Source organism: Panicum virgatum, chromosome 9K (genome assembly GCF_016808335.1).
Source record: "Panicum virgatum strain AP13 chromosome 9K, P.virgatum_v5, whole genome shotgun sequence".
NCBI classification, from domain to species: Eukaryota; Viridiplantae; Streptophyta; class Magnoliopsida; order Poales; family Poaceae; genus Panicum; species Panicum virgatum.
Genome location: NC_053144.1, coordinates 48,427,022 through 48,444,245, shown reverse-complemented (window position 1 = coordinate 48,444,245; position 17,224 = coordinate 48,427,022). Strand labels below are relative to the sequence as shown.

The 17,224-nt window shown below is 42.9% G+C and overlaps 3 protein-coding genes across 5 annotated transcripts; 2 read left to right on the top strand and 1 right to left on the bottom strand.

Annotated features, from left to right (window-relative positions):
* Window positions 1-173: 173 nt before the first annotated feature.
* On the bottom strand, window positions 174-3,894 carry LOC120651865. Of its 2 annotated transcripts, none has more exons than XM_039929508.1 (10): window positions 3,371-3,894; window positions 3,043-3,258; window positions 2,256-2,369; window positions 2,132-2,173; window positions 1,965-2,060; window positions 1,804-1,896; window positions 1,609-1,719; window positions 1,468-1,500; window positions 1,332-1,382; window positions 174-575 (listed from the first exon to the last, which is right to left on the bottom strand). In XM_039929508.1, exons 1-10 carry the CDS (start codon window positions 3,578-3,580, stop codon window positions 486-488), a joined length of 1,056 nt encoding a protein of 351 aa, XP_039785442.1. In that variant the 5' UTR covers window positions 3,581-3,894; the 3' UTR covers window positions 174-485. The 2 variants fall into 2 exon arrangements, with proteins under 2 accessions (XP_039785442.1, XP_039785443.1); XM_039929509.1 differs by having other exon boundaries at window positions 1,609-1,716.
* A 4,959-nt stretch (window positions 3,895-8,853) lies between these two features.
* On the top strand, window positions 8,854-13,162 carry LOC120651863 (mitogen-activated protein kinase 6). 2 transcript variants are annotated; one of them, XM_039929506.1, is made up of 7 exons: window positions 8,854-9,302; window positions 9,627-9,756; window positions 10,510-10,647; window positions 10,900-11,232; window positions 11,723-11,906; window positions 11,981-12,161; window positions 12,869-13,162. In XM_039929506.1, the coding sequence occupies exons 1-6, from the start codon at window positions 9,130-9,132 to the stop codon at window positions 12,151-12,153; spliced, it is 1,131 nt and encodes a 376-aa protein (XP_039785440.1). In that variant the 5' UTR covers window positions 8,854-9,129; the 3' UTR covers window positions 12,154-12,161; window positions 12,869-13,162. The 2 variants fall into 2 exon arrangements, with proteins under 2 accessions (XP_039785440.1, XP_039785439.1); XM_039929505.1 differs by having other exon boundaries at window positions 12,864-13,162.
* A 715-nt stretch (window positions 13,163-13,877) lies between these two features.
* On the top strand, window positions 13,878-16,398 carry LOC120651864 (deubiquitinase DESI2-like). Its single transcript, XM_039929507.1, has 4 exons — window positions 13,878-14,170; window positions 14,331-14,592; window positions 15,242-15,309; window positions 15,966-16,398. The coding sequence occupies exons 1-4, from the start codon at window positions 14,036-14,038 to the stop codon at window positions 16,227-16,229; spliced, it is 729 nt and encodes a 242-aa protein (XP_039785441.1). The 5' UTR covers window positions 13,878-14,035; the 3' UTR covers window positions 16,230-16,398.
* Window positions 16,399-17,224: the final 826 nt, after the last annotated feature.

The window sequence follows — 17,224 nt, the reverse complement described above, 5'->3', positions numbered from 1 at the left end:
TATTTTGTCATAAATTTGGTCAAACTTGAAAAACTTTGACTCTCCAAGATTCTTGGAATCGACTTATAATTTGGAACGGATGGAGTATTTAATAAGGATGTATTCTACTACACTATGTTTCTCTTTGCTTAAACCTGATCTGATGCATCTTTGTTGTCAAACAGAATCTTCAGAACTGAAGCGTTCACAGTGAGCTGGAGCTTAATGACTGGATAATGCATTCTTTCCATGCCACAACTCTCTTGATTACCAAGGCCCTGCATTATTCTGTTTAAAAAAAGGCCCTGCATTATTCCACAGTTCTCTAGACACTCCCACGCATAGAACACATGCGCTCTGACCACTAAGGAGTGCTGGTTTGCAGCCCTACCACAAACACTTGAGCATTCAGATGTCAATATTAGCATCCTCCATTTGTAAGTAAACAATGGTAACATGTATAAGAACACTGAAAAGATGTGAGTTATTCACAATTATCAGTAAAATCAAGACAGTGCCGTGGGAATCAGACCAATAGCTTGAGCGATAGCTATCTTCTTTCTGATGTAATGCTCATACAGTTTTGGTCTATCAATCTGAAAAAAAAAAGAGGAAAATAAACTTCACTTCAGTAAGTATCTTTAACACGAGCATGCTACGATGCGCGGATACTTGCGAACCCTCACGTATCAGATACCGATACTCCTCCGATACTTATGGGATACTGATACTCCTCCGATACTTGTCGGACAAGTATCGGATATTTTAATAATATTTAAATAAATAAAATAATATCGATACTTTGTCGACACCTGGACGTGCTGAAGATTTAACTTAAATTAAATATTGTAGGCTGAATCCTGGACGTGCTGAAGATTTAGTTTTTGTACACCAGAACTTGCGTCTTCTTTCAAGGAAAACGGAAGATTATTACCAGGGCCCAACAGCAATGTGGGATATTGGAGGAGATACCTTTGAGTTTGACCTTGATGGTGGTGCCAATTTTCTTCAGCAAGCTCAACTCTCGCTGGATGAACCAGCCATAGAGAGTATACTAGATGACATAGGGGCTCTCGATCTATCTGATACTGCAGGAGCTCCACCACATAACAATTAGATTTATCATTTGCATACTATTTTTATATTATCATACTATGAAATATGGTCGTTTTGAACTAGTCTGGAACATTTTTATATATATTATATATATATTCGCGTATCCCCGTATCAGTGTTTTTGGAAAAATGATGTATCAGAGTATCGACGTATCGCGTATCCATATCCGTATCCAAGTATCCTGGTAACATAGCGAGCATGTAGATGAAATTATATAAGGGCATAAGGCAAAGTACCACTTTTTTAACTGCTTCTGCAATCAACTCACGAGCTTTATCCTCTGTAACCTAAGGTAGGCAGCCGTGTCATCAAATACAAGGACATATTTCAATGGATTCAACTTGCATGTTAGATACATAAGACATAACTTACTTCACTGGTAACACTTGCTGTGCAAGTAAGAAACTGAAAATGAAAACAAAAGGCAACAAGAGATTATCATATAAACACAAATAACAATCTGAATATAAGCTATGAATTTACAAAATTATCTGCAATTAATGAATAATTTACCTCCATTTCCATGTCGGAACAGTCATAATCAAGCGCATATTTCATTCTTTGTTGTCTTGATGGAAACATTTCCAATTTGTAAATTTCCTCCAATGCATCTCTGAAACTCTTCTGAGCATTGTTGGGAAAATAACTAATATGGACTGTCCTTCATAAACAAAAGAAAAAGGCTGTGTGATAGTGCTGAGTACTAACCATTTGCATAGTTACCCGCAGCCAGATTTCAAAATAAACACCATCTAGGTCATTGAGCCAAGAAGCATCAAAACTCAAGTTATCCACACATTCCTAAGTCAAATGGTAATGTCAGATACAAGCAACCTAAATTAAATTAGGATCTGTGAGAAGTATCATACATAATAGCCAGTGTAAGCCAACTTCCCAGTGATCTTGGAAAAACCAGTTGCGATCTTAATTGCCTGATAGGCTCCTCGTGTGCTTATCTTTCCAAACTAAACAACCGAGTAAATATAGTGGTAAAAGGTAAAAACTACATATACTATTCTCGTATAGTCATGCTTACCTTAAGAGATGTCTCCTCAATCAGGACACAACCTTCCATCCACTGTCCCCAGATAAAAAGGATGTTAGCCCAGAAAAAAGAGTCAAAGCATTGTACAAATTAGCTTTGCTTGAATTAAGCATACTTTCAGTTTGTTTGATAACTCTTCAAAGTAATTGATATATTCTTGTTCAGTCTCATAACTGTAAAAAAACTTGCGGTACTTATCCCAATTAGCGTACTCAGAGTCAGAACCAACCTACATCAAAAGGAAGAGAAGACCTAGAATTATTAAGTTTCAGAGAATGAAAAAAATAGAAAACTTAAACAACATAACCGAACAAAGACTTTGAATATAATAAAATTTTTCAAAAAAAACATGGTAACATTTTGTTTTGTTTTAGACATGGTTTTTTAATGGAGCAGCAAAAGTGCACCGGAACTCATAAAAAATGTATGCGTATTTATTATACAAAATTACTAAAAGCAATCTGTTTAGAGGTAACCAAATAGTATCATTCTATTCTGGAATGCCTAATACTGTTTCATAAATGAACAAGAAGGTAGCAAGCAACTAGAGGAGCGAGAAATAGAAAGAGCGTGTCTGGGTTGTCAAAATTTTGTTGTTAGTCAAACCAACCAATTTCACAAAGAGTCAATTTTCTAGCATATAGTATAATACTTCTTCTATGGCAAAGCTAACTAAATTTCAGTACACATGTCATGAACTCATCCTTCTGAAATCTGGATTCTTAAATAAATAAACATACTTCTACTTTTTGTAAAATTAGACCACATGGATATCCCAGAAATAAATTTTCATCATTTATGACAAGAAAAAAACTAAAATGGTCACAGAACCAGATTAGGAGACATCTGATTGTACTAACAGTCATCACATAACTGAACACAGAAACAATGTATACACGTACATGATTTCGAAGTACTAGACGATGATAGTCATCCAAGGCTTCAAGCCTGCAGAGATCAGGGTGGAAGAACCAATATAAGGTGCCATCTTCCTCAAAGTGCTTAAAATATCTCATCTTAGCAATAAACTCTCTAGATAAGTCCTCCTCGAGAAGGTCCATAGCATTGTGTTGCTTCAATTCAGCATTCAGCTTATCCATGGAGTCTGTTTGTGACAACTGTACAAAAATAGATCACATATAACATTTATACTACACTGGCAACACAAATGTAAATAATGCATGATGTTTGGTGACTGATAAATAGATAAATACAGAAGCAGGAAGAAACCTTCAAATATCTGATGCGATAACGTGCATGGCGCTCGTAGAGTGCCGTGAGCTGCTCATTGTCCAGTTTAGTGTAAATATCAACAGCAGGTTTAGTGGGAAGCTGCTCGAAGTATTTAATGAACTCGTCAGAGCTGATATCCTCTCCCAAGCCCAAATCATTCAGCATTTGAATCTCATCATTTTCCTCTTGTAAGTCTTGGCCCTCCATAACATGTACTCCGTACAATGGTATTCTTGTCTGTATCAGATTCTTTACACAATCAGCAACTCTTTTGCTAATCTTCAATTCTGCTGCGGCATCCTTCCAAACCCTAACCAAATCGAGATGACATCGTTTCCCCCGTAGTCCACGGATCAAACCCCCTCGCGTCGCGATTGAGGACCCGGAACGATTTTGCTGTCACCGCTGCGGCAATCTGTGATTGCGGCGGAAACGGAGGAAGAAACCGGGAGGCGAAGGAGGAAGCGGCGGCGTGCGTTCGTGTGCTGGGGCGGCTTTATTTTCTTCAACTCCTAGGAAGAGGAAAGGGAGACACGGATACGATTAGAATACAGTAAATTTCCTATATACGTATATAACACTAGAAAAATTACCAGTTTCTTTTATATTTGACATGAGTATCGAATTTATCGTTTATACTCTCTCCATTCCAAATTATAGATTGTTTGACTCTTTTGACATAAGTTTGACAGCTCATTTTATTCATTTTTTTGCAAAATATTATTTCTTTTGTTGTGACTTGGTTTATCAATACAAATTCTTTAAAAACGCCTATGTAAACTCTGCTCCCCTTATTAATGAATGCTGGACATGTAATGTCTAGGTCTTTCAAAAAAAAAGTTTTTCAAAAAATGACTTAAATTTAAATATATTTGTATAAATTTTTTGAATAAAATGAGTGATCAAATTTGATGTTAAAAAAGTGAAACGACCTATAATTTAGAATGGAGGGAGTCCACGGTTCACAATCAATCAATTTCTTCAACCTGCTACTCCGGCTCAAAGTTTTAGCGAATGTGAACCTATCAATTTCTTAAACCTGATTCATTTCCATTATGGCCCATGACGGCCCGCACCATAATAAAACCAACCCAAGGTTTTAGCCCGTGTTTAGTTCCAAAATTCAAAATTCCAAAAAAAAATTTCGGCACCTGGAGACTTAAATCTAGACGAAATAAAAAACGCATTGCGACTGCTGTCTGTAAATGGCGAGACGAATCTAATGAACCTAATTAGGCTGTAATCGCTAAATTGCTACAGTAATGCTACAGTAAACAACCTCTAATGACGGATTAATTAGGCTCATTAGATTCGTCTCGCGATTTACAGACAAGTTCTATAATTATTTTTGTAATTAGTCTATGTTTAGTACTTCAAATGTAGAAATATGTCTTTTCAAAATTTTTACAACGCGCAACCAAACAGGCCCTCAGAGAAGATACATGTTCGGAAGTCTGGTCGGCAAGGACAAGCCAGGTCCACGGTCTGAATCAATTCGTAGACTATGCGGGCGTGTTGTTGAGGAGCTGCTCCAGAGATGCGCGTCCTGTTGCCAGTACGTGCACATCGCACGGCGGCAGCGACTCAGCATTGCCTTGACAAACACCACAGCCGCCCGCGGGAGAGCCAAACAGCTTGCCTTGCCTGCTCGCCGTGCCGGACTGAACCCATAGCAGCACGCGTCTACTACGCCCGAGTCGAGGTACCGGGCGGGGCAGCTGCAACCACCCGCCGCCGGATGCTGGTAGAGGTCGAGATGTTTCCGGATGCAAGGAGCCAGGGAGGCTGCAAGAAGAGCAATGGATGATGCCCAAATAGGAGAAGAATGCCGACTGCCGAGCGGGATGAGACCAGCCGACCAGCTGAGGTTTTCTGTGGCCTAAGGCCATTTTGGTCGGCACAGCACGGCTTAATGGCAGATTTGACGGAATGCATAAGGGAGCACATGGAAGTGTCACAAAAGGCATAAAAGATAAATTTAGTGTTAAACAAGGGCAGTGTGTTATTTAGGAAAGTGGTATTTTTCTTAGTGTCATATAAAGAATTTTCTCATTGGAATACGAGTACCGTATTGTAAGTTGTACACCACCTAGCAGAAGCAGATCGGACGGTAGCAGAAGTCCGCACGACTCGTGGCGATACGAATTGCAACTCTTGGAGCTAGTTTGGAAACTCAAATTTTCTTGGGATCTCTGACTTTTTTCAGGATGAGCAATCCATGAGGATATTATTTGAATAAGATATTTAGTTCTTAGAGCTTCTCCAGTGGATGATGCATAGACCGACGTGGCACTCACAAACCAAATCCTCACTACTGGAGAAGCCGACTCATGGAGTAGAGAGAGAAGAATCGAATCGTAATTAAGAGTCGACTCCTGGTGGAACAAAGAAACAAATGGTCTTGTCAGCTACTGTTGTTGTGAGGAGAGACACCGAGCAAATGAAGAAACAATCATTTTTTATTTTGTAGTGGGTTCTATTGCCGATTATTTAATAGATAAAACAAGCGGAGAGAGAAAAAGAATGGCTTGCCTAGACTCCATGAGTCGAATCATGTCAAAGAGCCACCGCTGATGCCCTTAGAGCATGCTTGGTTGCACGCCACAACTGTGTCTGCCACCTCGATTGGAGCATGTGTTTGGTTATTAGTTTTAGTCTGCTTAGAAAAAGCAGCGGTAATTTCCGCCGCAGTTGTGGCGCAAATTTCATCCGCCACAAATTGTGGCACCGCCACAGTTGGTGTTGTTGGCAGTGACAGGCATCCAAACATATGCTCTTAATAATAGATTTTTCTTTCTTTCATCTTTCATGGATTTAGCTCCCATTGCTTCCTAATTAGATCTTCGTGGGCCAAATTTGATATACGAGGGGGCGGGCAATGGGGAAAACCTGGGCCAGGCAGCAGTTGGCCGGGAGCTATTCTGGGGTAGTGATGTTCGGTTGCAAAAAATTTCTAGACTAATTTTAGTCCATAGACTAAAAACTTTAGTCCCTATCTATTTGATTTCAGAGACTAAAAGAGACTAGAGGTCATTAAATAAGTACACAAAGTACCATATTACTCCTAATCTGCATGCATCAAAGAGGTGGGATCAGAAGTAAGGGGTGGAATAGTAGGCCTTATGTAGGCTTTTAGTCCCAAAAAACTCACTTTTATTTCTTTAGCCTCAACTACCAATTTAACTCTAAAAAAATCTCTCCTATTTGATTCTTTAGCCCCATAAATTTTAAAGACTTTTGCATAAGTCCAATAAACCAAACACCCTCTAAGCACACGTTGTTGGGGCAGCAGGAGCAGGTTGGCGCCGGGAGGTGTTGATCAGAGTTGCAGAACAAAGACCGCGATAATCGGCAAGCTAGCACGGGCAGCGACGGCCACAACGATGCGGAAAGCAGAGCTCAGAGCCTCAGACCGTGGCGGCGGCGCAAGGCAGGTGGACGCCGGCGTGCCCAACAGATGGTCCTGCAGCGGGGGCTCCCAGGTAACGGCACCACAGCGTGAAAGCCGGTGGCCGATAGGTGGTCCTCCAGGGCCCTCTGCGTCTCGTATAGGCTACAGTTTTTAACACGATTTTCTGATTTACATGAATAGAGATTTTGATGAAAAAAATACTCTTTAACATACTCTTCAATTAGATATCTAAATATAGACATTCTCTATTTCGGATTTCTCGCTAGCCAAAAATGAAGAACGAGAATGACTCTCTAGACTATGCAAAAGATATAGAAAAACTCTTAGAAATCACAAAGATAAGAAAACAATTTTTACTCAAATAACTCTCTAAATGATGATTTAGAGAGTAGATTTTAGAATGTCTCTCGGAGATGCTCTAAAGTAGATAACGGAAGAAACCGTACACTGCGAGATTTACGGGATTTTCTCTTTTTTCAGATTATTTTTTATCACTTAAATATCTTATCTGCTAAAAAAAATCAACAGTGGTGATTTGGTTAAGGTACCTAGGAGGTAATCAGGAGTTACCGTAGCAGGATGACATTACAGTGCAGCGACTTTATAGACAGTGAGAGTGTACTGTTTACACATTGATAACGTTGACAATGCACGACTTTAGACAACGTGGCACGAAGGCATCAACTAAAACATCCCAAAGATCTATCCAACAAGCTTCTTTCGTGTAAGAGAAAACACCGTGGGCGTTATTATCTTTCTCATGTAAATCTGACCTACCAGCAGCAGCTTCTAATTTAGGCCCTGTGTAGATTACACCCCATAAACCTCGTAAACGCAAAAAAAACGTCACATCAAATGTTTCAACATATGCATGGAGTACTAAATGAAGTTTATTTACAAAACTTTTTGCATGGATGGGCTGTAAATCGCGAGACGAATCTAATGAGCCTACTTAATTCATGATTTGCAACAGTGATGCTACAGTAACCAGCCGCTAATTATTAATTAACCATAGATTAATTAGTATCATTAGATTCATCTCGCGATTTACAACCCATCTGTGCAAAAAGTTTTATAAATAGACTTCATTTAGTACTTCAAATTAATAAAATTCTAACGCAAAATTTTTTGCGCGTGGAACTAAACACGGCCTTAAATTCAGTCCTGTTCATAGTCCGTACGACGAACATTCACTAGAAGCTTCTCATGTTGACCTGGGCTACTGACGCAAGGCGCAAGCCTCATGGTTTCAGATGTACTTTGAGAGATTTCGGCCACCAGAGCTTTCACACAAACCCTCCGCGTAGTGCACACACATCATCCTCACGTCTTCGATGGTGACCGTGGAAGAAACGTGTGGCATATAGGGAGGAGGTACCCCGAGAAAGAAGAAAAATCCTTCCTAGCTAGTTCCTGCCAACTGCTTGGAAGTTGGAACCAAGGCCGTAGCAGAGGTCGTAAAGCTCACGGGTTCGAGGACAGAGCTAGCACAGGGCAGTGAAGCCTCGAGGAAGTATTGGTCAATTTGTACATTCAAGGATTTTTTTTTTGGTTAGGTTGAGTATTGGCATGGCATCAGAAATAAAATCTGAGAATACCTATTTCCTCTCAATACAAGACTAGTATATATCTTTTGCTTCACTCGCTCAACATGCCGCCCTACACATACAGTCGTATGGGGCGGATCTAGCACCGGGTCAGTTGGAGGTCGAGCCCCTCCTACCCGTGCTAGAAGCATGAAGCCCCTTCTAATAAACCCCCTTATAAATTTGTAGTCATTGAAATTTAGAAGGAGTAGTTATAGGTAAAAGATGAAGTAAATATGTCCCTCTTAATATTTTTTTCTAAATCCGCCACGCCACTCGTATCAGTGAGCCACACTGGGACACGCGCGATGAAAAGACATCACGGCCTCATGGCTCTATTTCTGTTTACTCATATCTCGTATATGTTCATTGCCATGTAGGAAATACAAACATGTAGAATAAAATCTGACAAAAAAAGGAGAATATGGGTCTTTTCCCAGCAGTGTGTAACCCGCTCAAAAAGGGGGAAAAAATGCAACACCACACCGCGCGGTGGTCGTCGGCAGGATCTCTCCACTGAGCCGACTCCGCCTTGGCTCCTTCCTCGTCCCGCTCCCGAGACCGCGCTCCCCATCCATCGCCATTCCCCCAGTCGCCGCCCAAGTCAAAAAGAGGGAAGCTTCTTCCACCGGGTACCCTCTCCCACCAGTCTCCCCAGCCCATCAACGACTAGACGCTGCTGGTCAGGAAGCACCAACCCTAGCCCCCTTCCCCTCCCCTTCCCCTCCTCTCCCTTCGCGAGCGGCGGCGAGGAAGCCATGGATTCCTCCAGCGGCGGCGGCGGCGGCGGCGGTGGCGCGCAGATCAGGGGGGTGGCGACGCACGGCGGGCGGTACGTGCTGTACAACGTGTACGGGAACCTCTTCGAGGTCTCCTCCAAGTACGCGCCGCCCATCCGCCCCATCGGCCGCGGCGCCTACGGCATTGTCTGGTGCGTTCCCTCCACCCCGCCCCCCTTCCCTCTCGCTCCCGAGCCGCCGCGCGGGCGGTGTCGAACCGAGTTGCTGCCTTGGTTCGACCAGCGCCGCGTGGTTGGGCGCGTCTTGTAGATTCGATTCCCCTTGACGCTTTAGGCAAGAATTTATGCTGAAATGAAGCGCGGGGGCGAAATATTTTGCCGTAGATGTGCTTTTATGTGTCTGACCTCCCCCTCTCTCAACGTTTTAGGCATGGATTTATGTTGAGATGAAGTGGGGGCGGCAAAATATTTTGCCGTGGATGTGCTTATGTATTTCCCCCCTTCCTGTGTTTGTAGTGCGGCTATGAACTCGGAGACAAACGAGGAGGTTGCGATCAAGAAGGTTGGCAATGCCTTCGACAACCACATCGACGCCAAGCGGACGCTGAGGGAAATCAAGCTGCTCCGCCACATGGACCACGAGAACGTACGTATGCGTGATGCGTTTTACAAGTAACCACCTTTGGAGCTTGGACATTTCTGGTGTTGTGATACTGTGGGCTTTAGAGCTTGCCCTTGTTTGTTCGTCCAAAATCTTATAGGCATTTTGAGCCTGTTATAGCAAGCTTACAGTTGTGCTAGTCTTTTCAATTGTAAAGATATGTGTTGCCAATTTGCTAAAAGTGGCTGCCACATGCCTTGCTTTTTGTTACTACTTATAAACAAGAGCACAGTTTACTGCTCTCATTAGGGTTATTCACTGTATTAAATCCTGTCTGATGTAAACTGCTCCATGAGACTATAACTTCAGTGCTTATGTAGACTTTCTATAAATAGGAAGGAGGACAATACTCTATTTTCAGCTTTTCATTGTTGACATGTAAAGGGAAGTGGGAATGTGTGGTTGAATCAGGGAGGGTATGTTCTTTTGTTTCAAATTTAATTTATTTTGGAGGGAAAACTTTAGCCTTTTGTACTTTGCTAAATAAGGAGTGTCCAAAGACCATGGGGTCAGCTAACCCCACCCACATCGTTGGTTGCGCATCAACCAATGATCAATTTGGCAGATTTCTACCGTTGATTGTATCTGCTTTTGTTTACATGGCTTTACATTGCAGTGAAAGTTTGATTTGTTCGCAAATTTTGTATGCATATGTCATATCCATGTCTTACACTTCTAATCAGCAATTAATTTCCTATTATCTAATTTTTCTGATTATGATTTAACATTTGGTCACAGATCCTTGCCTTAAAGGATGTAATACGCCCACCAAGTAAAGAGAACTTTAATGATGTCTACATTGTTACTGAGTTAATGGATACCGATCTCCATCAGATCATACGGTCAAATCAGACATTGACTGATGATCATTGCCAGGTCTGTTCCTCCAGCTTGTGCCAAAGCTATCCAAATAAATATTGCTTGTGCCCAGTCTAGAAATGTTGGTTGTCTTAGTTGTGTCCTAAGCCAAACATCTCTCACTTTGGCATATGACAAAACTAAGGGGACCTACATTTTGAAACAGATGGAGTATCTTGCTATCTTGTTGCAATGATGTCCCACATGTTTGTTTCCTACATTTCAGCTTAGCAGCAATTATCATTATATGGCTTTCATTTTCCCTTGCAGTACTTCTTGTATCAGTTGCTACGAGGGCTAAAATATGTGCACTCAGCAAATATATTGCACCGTGATCTGAAGCCAAGCAATTTGTTCCTAAATGCAAATTGTGACCTCAAGATCGCAGACTTTGGGCTTGCAAGAACCACTTCGGAGACAGATCTCATGACAGAGTATGTGGTCACTCGTTGGTACCGGGCACCAGAGTTGCTGTTGAACTGTTCACAGTATACTGCTGCGATTGATGTCTGGTCAGTTGGATGCATACTAGGTGAAATTGTTACTCGCCAACCCCTGTTTCCTGGACGGGACTACATCCAGCAATTAAAACTGATCACTGAGGTAAATTTATCCGATGGAATTGTTTGTGTTAGCATTTCCTTAATATGATCCAGTGATTGAGTTGACTGATTGGCTCATTCAGAAAACTAGGATAATAACTTATCTCGTTTTCTTCTATATGGTGCCAATTTTGTATATGTTTGAGTAGGAGTCACATTTTATTGTAAGTTGAAATCTAAATTAGTTTCAGTAATTACAATTTACAATGTTTACCAGATTTGAAATCCAGATTTGACCTGCTAAACGTTTTCTCTTAACTTATTATTTCTGTGAACTTTCCTCTCTTCTAATGATCTTTGAAGTTACTATAATCTCGTACATACAAAAATTCGCTTTCACAGGCATCCTGGTTGATTATTGTAGGATGCACTGTTAGCTTTTTATTATTCTATACACCATGGAGTACCTTTTTCCTTTGTTAAAATGTGTGTTAAAATGTTCCCCTGTAATCTCAATATCAATATTATTGAGTTCTTTTTCCTTCCAAAAGCTCATAGGCTCACCAGATGATGCAAGCCTGGGATTTCTTCGAAGTGATAACGCAAAAAGATACATGAAACAACTACCACAGTTTCCAAGGCAGGACTTCCGCTTGCGTTTCCGCAACATGTCTGCTGGTGCAGTTGATTTGTTGGAGAGAATGCTCGTGTTCGATCCAAGCAGACGGATCACAGGTACCGGGGTTTACAGAAACAACTTTATTAGCGGTGGCTTTAATATATACTCAAATACCTCTTTTCTCATGCAGTTGATGAGGCTCTGCATCACCCATACTTGGCTTCTCTTCATGACATCAATGAAGAACCTACCTGCCCTGCACCTTTCAGCTTTGATTTTGAGCAACCATCATTTACAGAAGCACATATAAAAGAACTCATCTGGAGGGAATCTTTGGCCTTCAACCCGGATCCTCCCTACTAAGAGCAAAGGTATGTGTTGTTTTTGTTGAGGCATGAGAATGGCTTGTCCAAAAGAATGAATCACCTGAATGAATATTGTTTTTTTAACAATTTTGGTGAACGTAGCTTCTGACACCAGTATAGATCCTGCATAGGTTTTTAGAGACTTCTTATGGAGGATTTTCTGTGATGTGCCAAGTTTGACTAATTTGGATTATGGAAATTGATTGTTTTAGACCCTAAGGCCTTGTTTAGTTCCCAAAATTTTTTCTACAGTACCCGTCACATCGAATCGTTAGACACATGCATGAAGCATTAAATGTAGTTGAAAAAATAACTAATTACACAGTCTAACTGATTAGCACGAGATGTCGAGATGAATCTTTTAAGCCTAATTAGTCCATAATTGGATATTGTTTGTCAAGTAACAACGAAATGTGCTACAGTACTAAAATCCAAACCTTTTCGCGAACCACCTCAAAGAATTTTTCCTATCCCAAGTTTCTGGGATGGGACCGCGTAGCAAGCCTATGTGAACTAACAGAAACTGTTGGATACCTTGCTTTAGGCAAGTGTCAATTAAGCTAGTTCTCTAGTTCCACTTCCAGATTTGGAGTGTGTATTTTTGTTGATCAAGGCTGTTATATTGTACAGTTGATTTGCCAAATCAGTTCATTTCTATTCCTGATGTTGAGTCCTCTAACCTGCCCTTTTCGTTGGCTTTATGTCCAGTGCAGGATACGTTATCTGCTGAAGGCATCTGAAGATCTCTAGCTCCAGCGGATGCTAAAACTTATGTCTGTGTGCATAGATTATTTTCACGCTGGGGTTGCTGCTGCAATAGCAATTCTTGTGAGAACAAACGATGTTTGTTTGTATTCCCTTTCAGATGCCTGAACCCAAGGCTTGTATTATACCGGTTAATTTCACAAACTATTCTTATGTATCTAAGATTGTAATTTTGTAGACGATTACTTGAACGATCTCCTGTATATCTAATATCTGAGTTGACAATTGACATCACTTCCCAATTGTATTATCTCAAACACGTTACGTTCTGTGTTGACTTTGCTAATCTGGTTTCTCCGAATTATCTGAAGCCGGAGTTTCCCCCCACAAAAGAGTAGACGGTACTAAACACCCTCGTTGTTTCATGTACCGCCCTGGAGCGACCCTGCTGAAACTGCCGCGCACGATGATCATGTCAGGGATGCCAACGACTCCAAGTCGACGGGATGGACAGATCGTCGTCTGCAAAGACGATCATGGCCGCCTCCTGCGCGTCCACCTCGCCGTCCAGGCACTGGCAGACCTGCCTCATGCTTGGTCGAGCCGGATTAGAAGTGATTCTCCATCCTAATTTTAAAGATTATGCTAGACCATCAAAGAGAATCATTTTCAGCTACAAAATCACCTCTTTGAAGAATCGCTCCGATAAAGATGAATCGGATGGAGCTCTACCGAACGTGCGCTATGATAGATAGAGAGCACACCCAGATCCGGTGAATTGGTGATCGACACGACACAATCGATCGTAAACAATGTTCCAAAATCTACGGTTGAAGATTCGCCTGTGAAATTTGCTGGCGGACGGAACCCCATCCGACTATCCGAGTGCTTTGTCACCCCGCCTGCTGGATCGAGCGCCGGTGAGGAAAGGAAACCTGTTGTTGCGGGCCCAGCCGTCGGTGACCCCAACCCCGATGGGCCCGATAAGAGCAAACCAACCCGACCAGCGTTCCCACCACCACCACCTTCTCCTGTCCTGGCCTGCAACTACAAGCGACCGCCCACCCGCTCGCTTCGATCCCCTCCCTCGCTTTCCCGTCTCCCCAAACCCCATCGCGCCGCGGCACCAGCCGCCGCCGCCGGAGCGCCGGGCCGTGGCGGGGGGCGCGGCTGAGATGAAGGAGGTGGTGCTCCACGTCTACGACGTGACCAACAGCGACTCCGAGAAGACCAACAACACCATCCTCCAGATCAACCGCATCTTCAAGGACCGCATCGGCCTCGGCGGCATCTTCCACAGCGCCGTCCAGGTACCGGATCCCCCGCCTTCCCTCGCCTCGCCGCCCGCCCGCCCGCCCGCCCGGATCCCCCCGCCGCTCCCGCTCCCCCCCCCCCCCCCCCCCCCCCCGCCCCAGATCCCCCCAAATCTCACGCGATTTCTCTGCGGACAACCCCCCGCGACGGGCGCAGGTCTATGGCGAGGAGGAGTGGTCGTTCGGGTTCTGCGAGACCGGCAGCGGCGTCTTCAGCTGCCCCGTCGGGAAGAACCCCATGTACACCTACCGGGAGCGCATCGTGCTCGGGGAGACGGAGTGCGGCATCGCCGCCGTGAACCGGATCCTGCGGGAGCTCAGCCGCGAGTGGCCGGGCCACTCCTACGACCTCCTCTCCAGGAACTGCAACCACTTCTGCGACGTGCTCTGCGAGAGGCTCGGCGTCCCCAAGCTCCCAGGTGAGGGCTGAGGAAACGCTAGGAAGATTGCACATTACGAGTTAGATGGCGATTTATGTGCTTGCGGCTATGAAAAGAATGAGCAACATGAAGGAGCGTGAGAAATCATGTGAGCTGAATACTGCAAAGAATGCTAGCTGTCAGGTGTGACATGGATTATGAATTCTGAACCGATGAGGATCTTGCTACTGCATAGTATAGAGCAGTTAAACTGGTGCTCAGTTATCTAAAACGCTTTGGGATAACATGTTCATTTTGCCGATCATACACCCACAATTCATTATTGCATAGGGTCGTTATAAAAGAAAAGGAAATGTGAAATGCAATGCCTGCCCTGTATTACCTACATATCCTGTGACTAGACAGCTACCAACACTTGGCAAAAACCTCCAGCCAAAATATCCAAAACTGCTAAGATAATATGGTTAGTGTATGAAACTTTGGAACTTAATGCGGTAACATATGTGAAAATTTTAAGCAAGGCTGAATATCCCCTTAGGTCAAGTAGGTGCTAATCATTTAGATATTAGTGTTGGATTAGTGGAAATTTTGCTAATGTTGCTGGTAGCCTAGCATGGTAGTGTTGCTTAGGTTGTCCGGTTTGAGATGGCATAATTAGCTAACGCCTTTATTCTGTCTAACCTTGCAGGTTGGGTTAATCGCTTTGCCAATGCCGGTGATACTGCCGTGGTTGTTGCTGAGAACACAGCAGTTAAGGTACACATAGTATCTTGTTTTTGGTTGTGCATTTTCTTTATTTCCAATAGCAAGGTCACCTTATAGCATGGCTTTTTTTTTTATCGGCTAATAGCTGCTGTGTTACACTATATCTGTATACTTTGAGATGTTGATGCATTGCATCATCAAATATTTCTTGCGAGCACCATATTGTTATCCGAACTCAGAAAGGCAGTTAGTGGTCTATTAAGTTGCACGGGAAAGTACAAGATGCAATTTTCCCATTAACTTGGAGAATAAGTGAATAACATTGAAAACATGTGTTGCTGTGAACCTGTGATACAATGTCAGCTCCAATTTACTTAATCCTAGCTTGTAGCTTTTTCCATAATCATTATTGCTACTTGCCTTTATTACTTCTCTAGTCTGCTACTCACGATTTTTAGCTCCATTTTTTTTCACTCCAATGCAAATATCATTTATATTCGTTTTTTGTAGTATTGATTATGTAAAATGCTGTTACAGTCTCATGTGTAGTACATTCCAATTAGATGAAGTAGGTTCTGTCATGAGACTGTTTTTTTCTATGCCTCCCTGTGTAGGCTTCTTTTCTTCTCATATTTGAAGATATGTGACATCTTTGATTATTTTCCTTGATATGATATTTTTTCTGGTTGTGAATTCGTGTTTTGCAGTTCAGGCAAGCTAAAACAGAAATTGTGAACGCCAGTAGAGTAGCCTACAGATTTATGGCAGGCCTGGCTGCAAAAAATCAAGCCTCGGAGTCTCCGGGTAACAACCAAAACAGAGGCAGCCCCACTTTCCAGGGAGCTTGGTTCAAGAACATCATCTCAGCAGGCGCTAAGCCATCTTCGAGTGGATCAACTCACTCACAGGACACTGACGATGGATCCCCTCTGCGGCGGCAAAATTCAACAGAACAATCAACACAGTTGTAGTCATTTTCCTAGCAGACCAACCAACTTTTGAATTAAATCTGTAGCGTAACATTAGCTAATATTTATTCAAAACCTGTTGTTAAATTGAATTCTTAGTGTAACAGTTGCTGATGTCTGTTCAAAAACTGTTATTTGCCCGTGAATCTATATTCTTCGAAGCATTGTTCAACGCCTTGGTGGCTGTCAGGATGTGTAGCTGCCGATCTTAGTTTACTGTGTTACTGGGCGTTTCTACAGGTTGGGACTTGGCACTGTTGTGTTTTCTGTTTTGCGCAACCCCCCTTCCCCTCTCTTTCAACAGGGTAGCTGGCAATTCGATCGTGCGTTTTATAGGTTTATTTGGATGAGGCTTTTGCAACCGGCATTCTGCGTATGGAACTTGAGGTGGTGTAGGGCCACGTCATAGTTGCTAGTTTAGCTAAATTCGATCCAATATATTGCACGTCATAATTGCTGGTTTAGCACACTTTGCACCGCACCATGAATTGAGATGGGCCCACAAGTGCAGCTTTTTCACCCCTCCCTCCGTTACCCTCTCCCTGGCACCACGTCATAATTGCTGGTTTAGCACACTTTGCACCGCACCATGAATTGATATGGGCCCACAAGCGCAGCTTTTTCGCCCCTCCCTCCGTTACCCTCTCCCTGGTTCGTCCCCTCTCTCCAACACCAGGTGCAGGTGCTAGAAGTTGCCACCGGTACCACCTCCACCCCAATGTATGGCACTTCCCTTCTCTCTCTTCATGTTTGGAGCTGCCTTAGGCCCTCCACAGTGTTGGTCCAAAGTGATGCTTGAACATGAGAGAGAATATACAATCATCACTGTCTACGCTGCAGCGTGCGATGCCAGCACCAAGAAAAGTTAGAGCGGCGCCTGTTGGTGCCGATGCTTGCTTAGTAAAAAAAAGAAGAAAAAAAGTACACGCAGCAAGCGGCAAAACATCATGCAGCCACACATTCAGCCTTCTTCACTTGTTTGTTTTTTATTTTTTCAC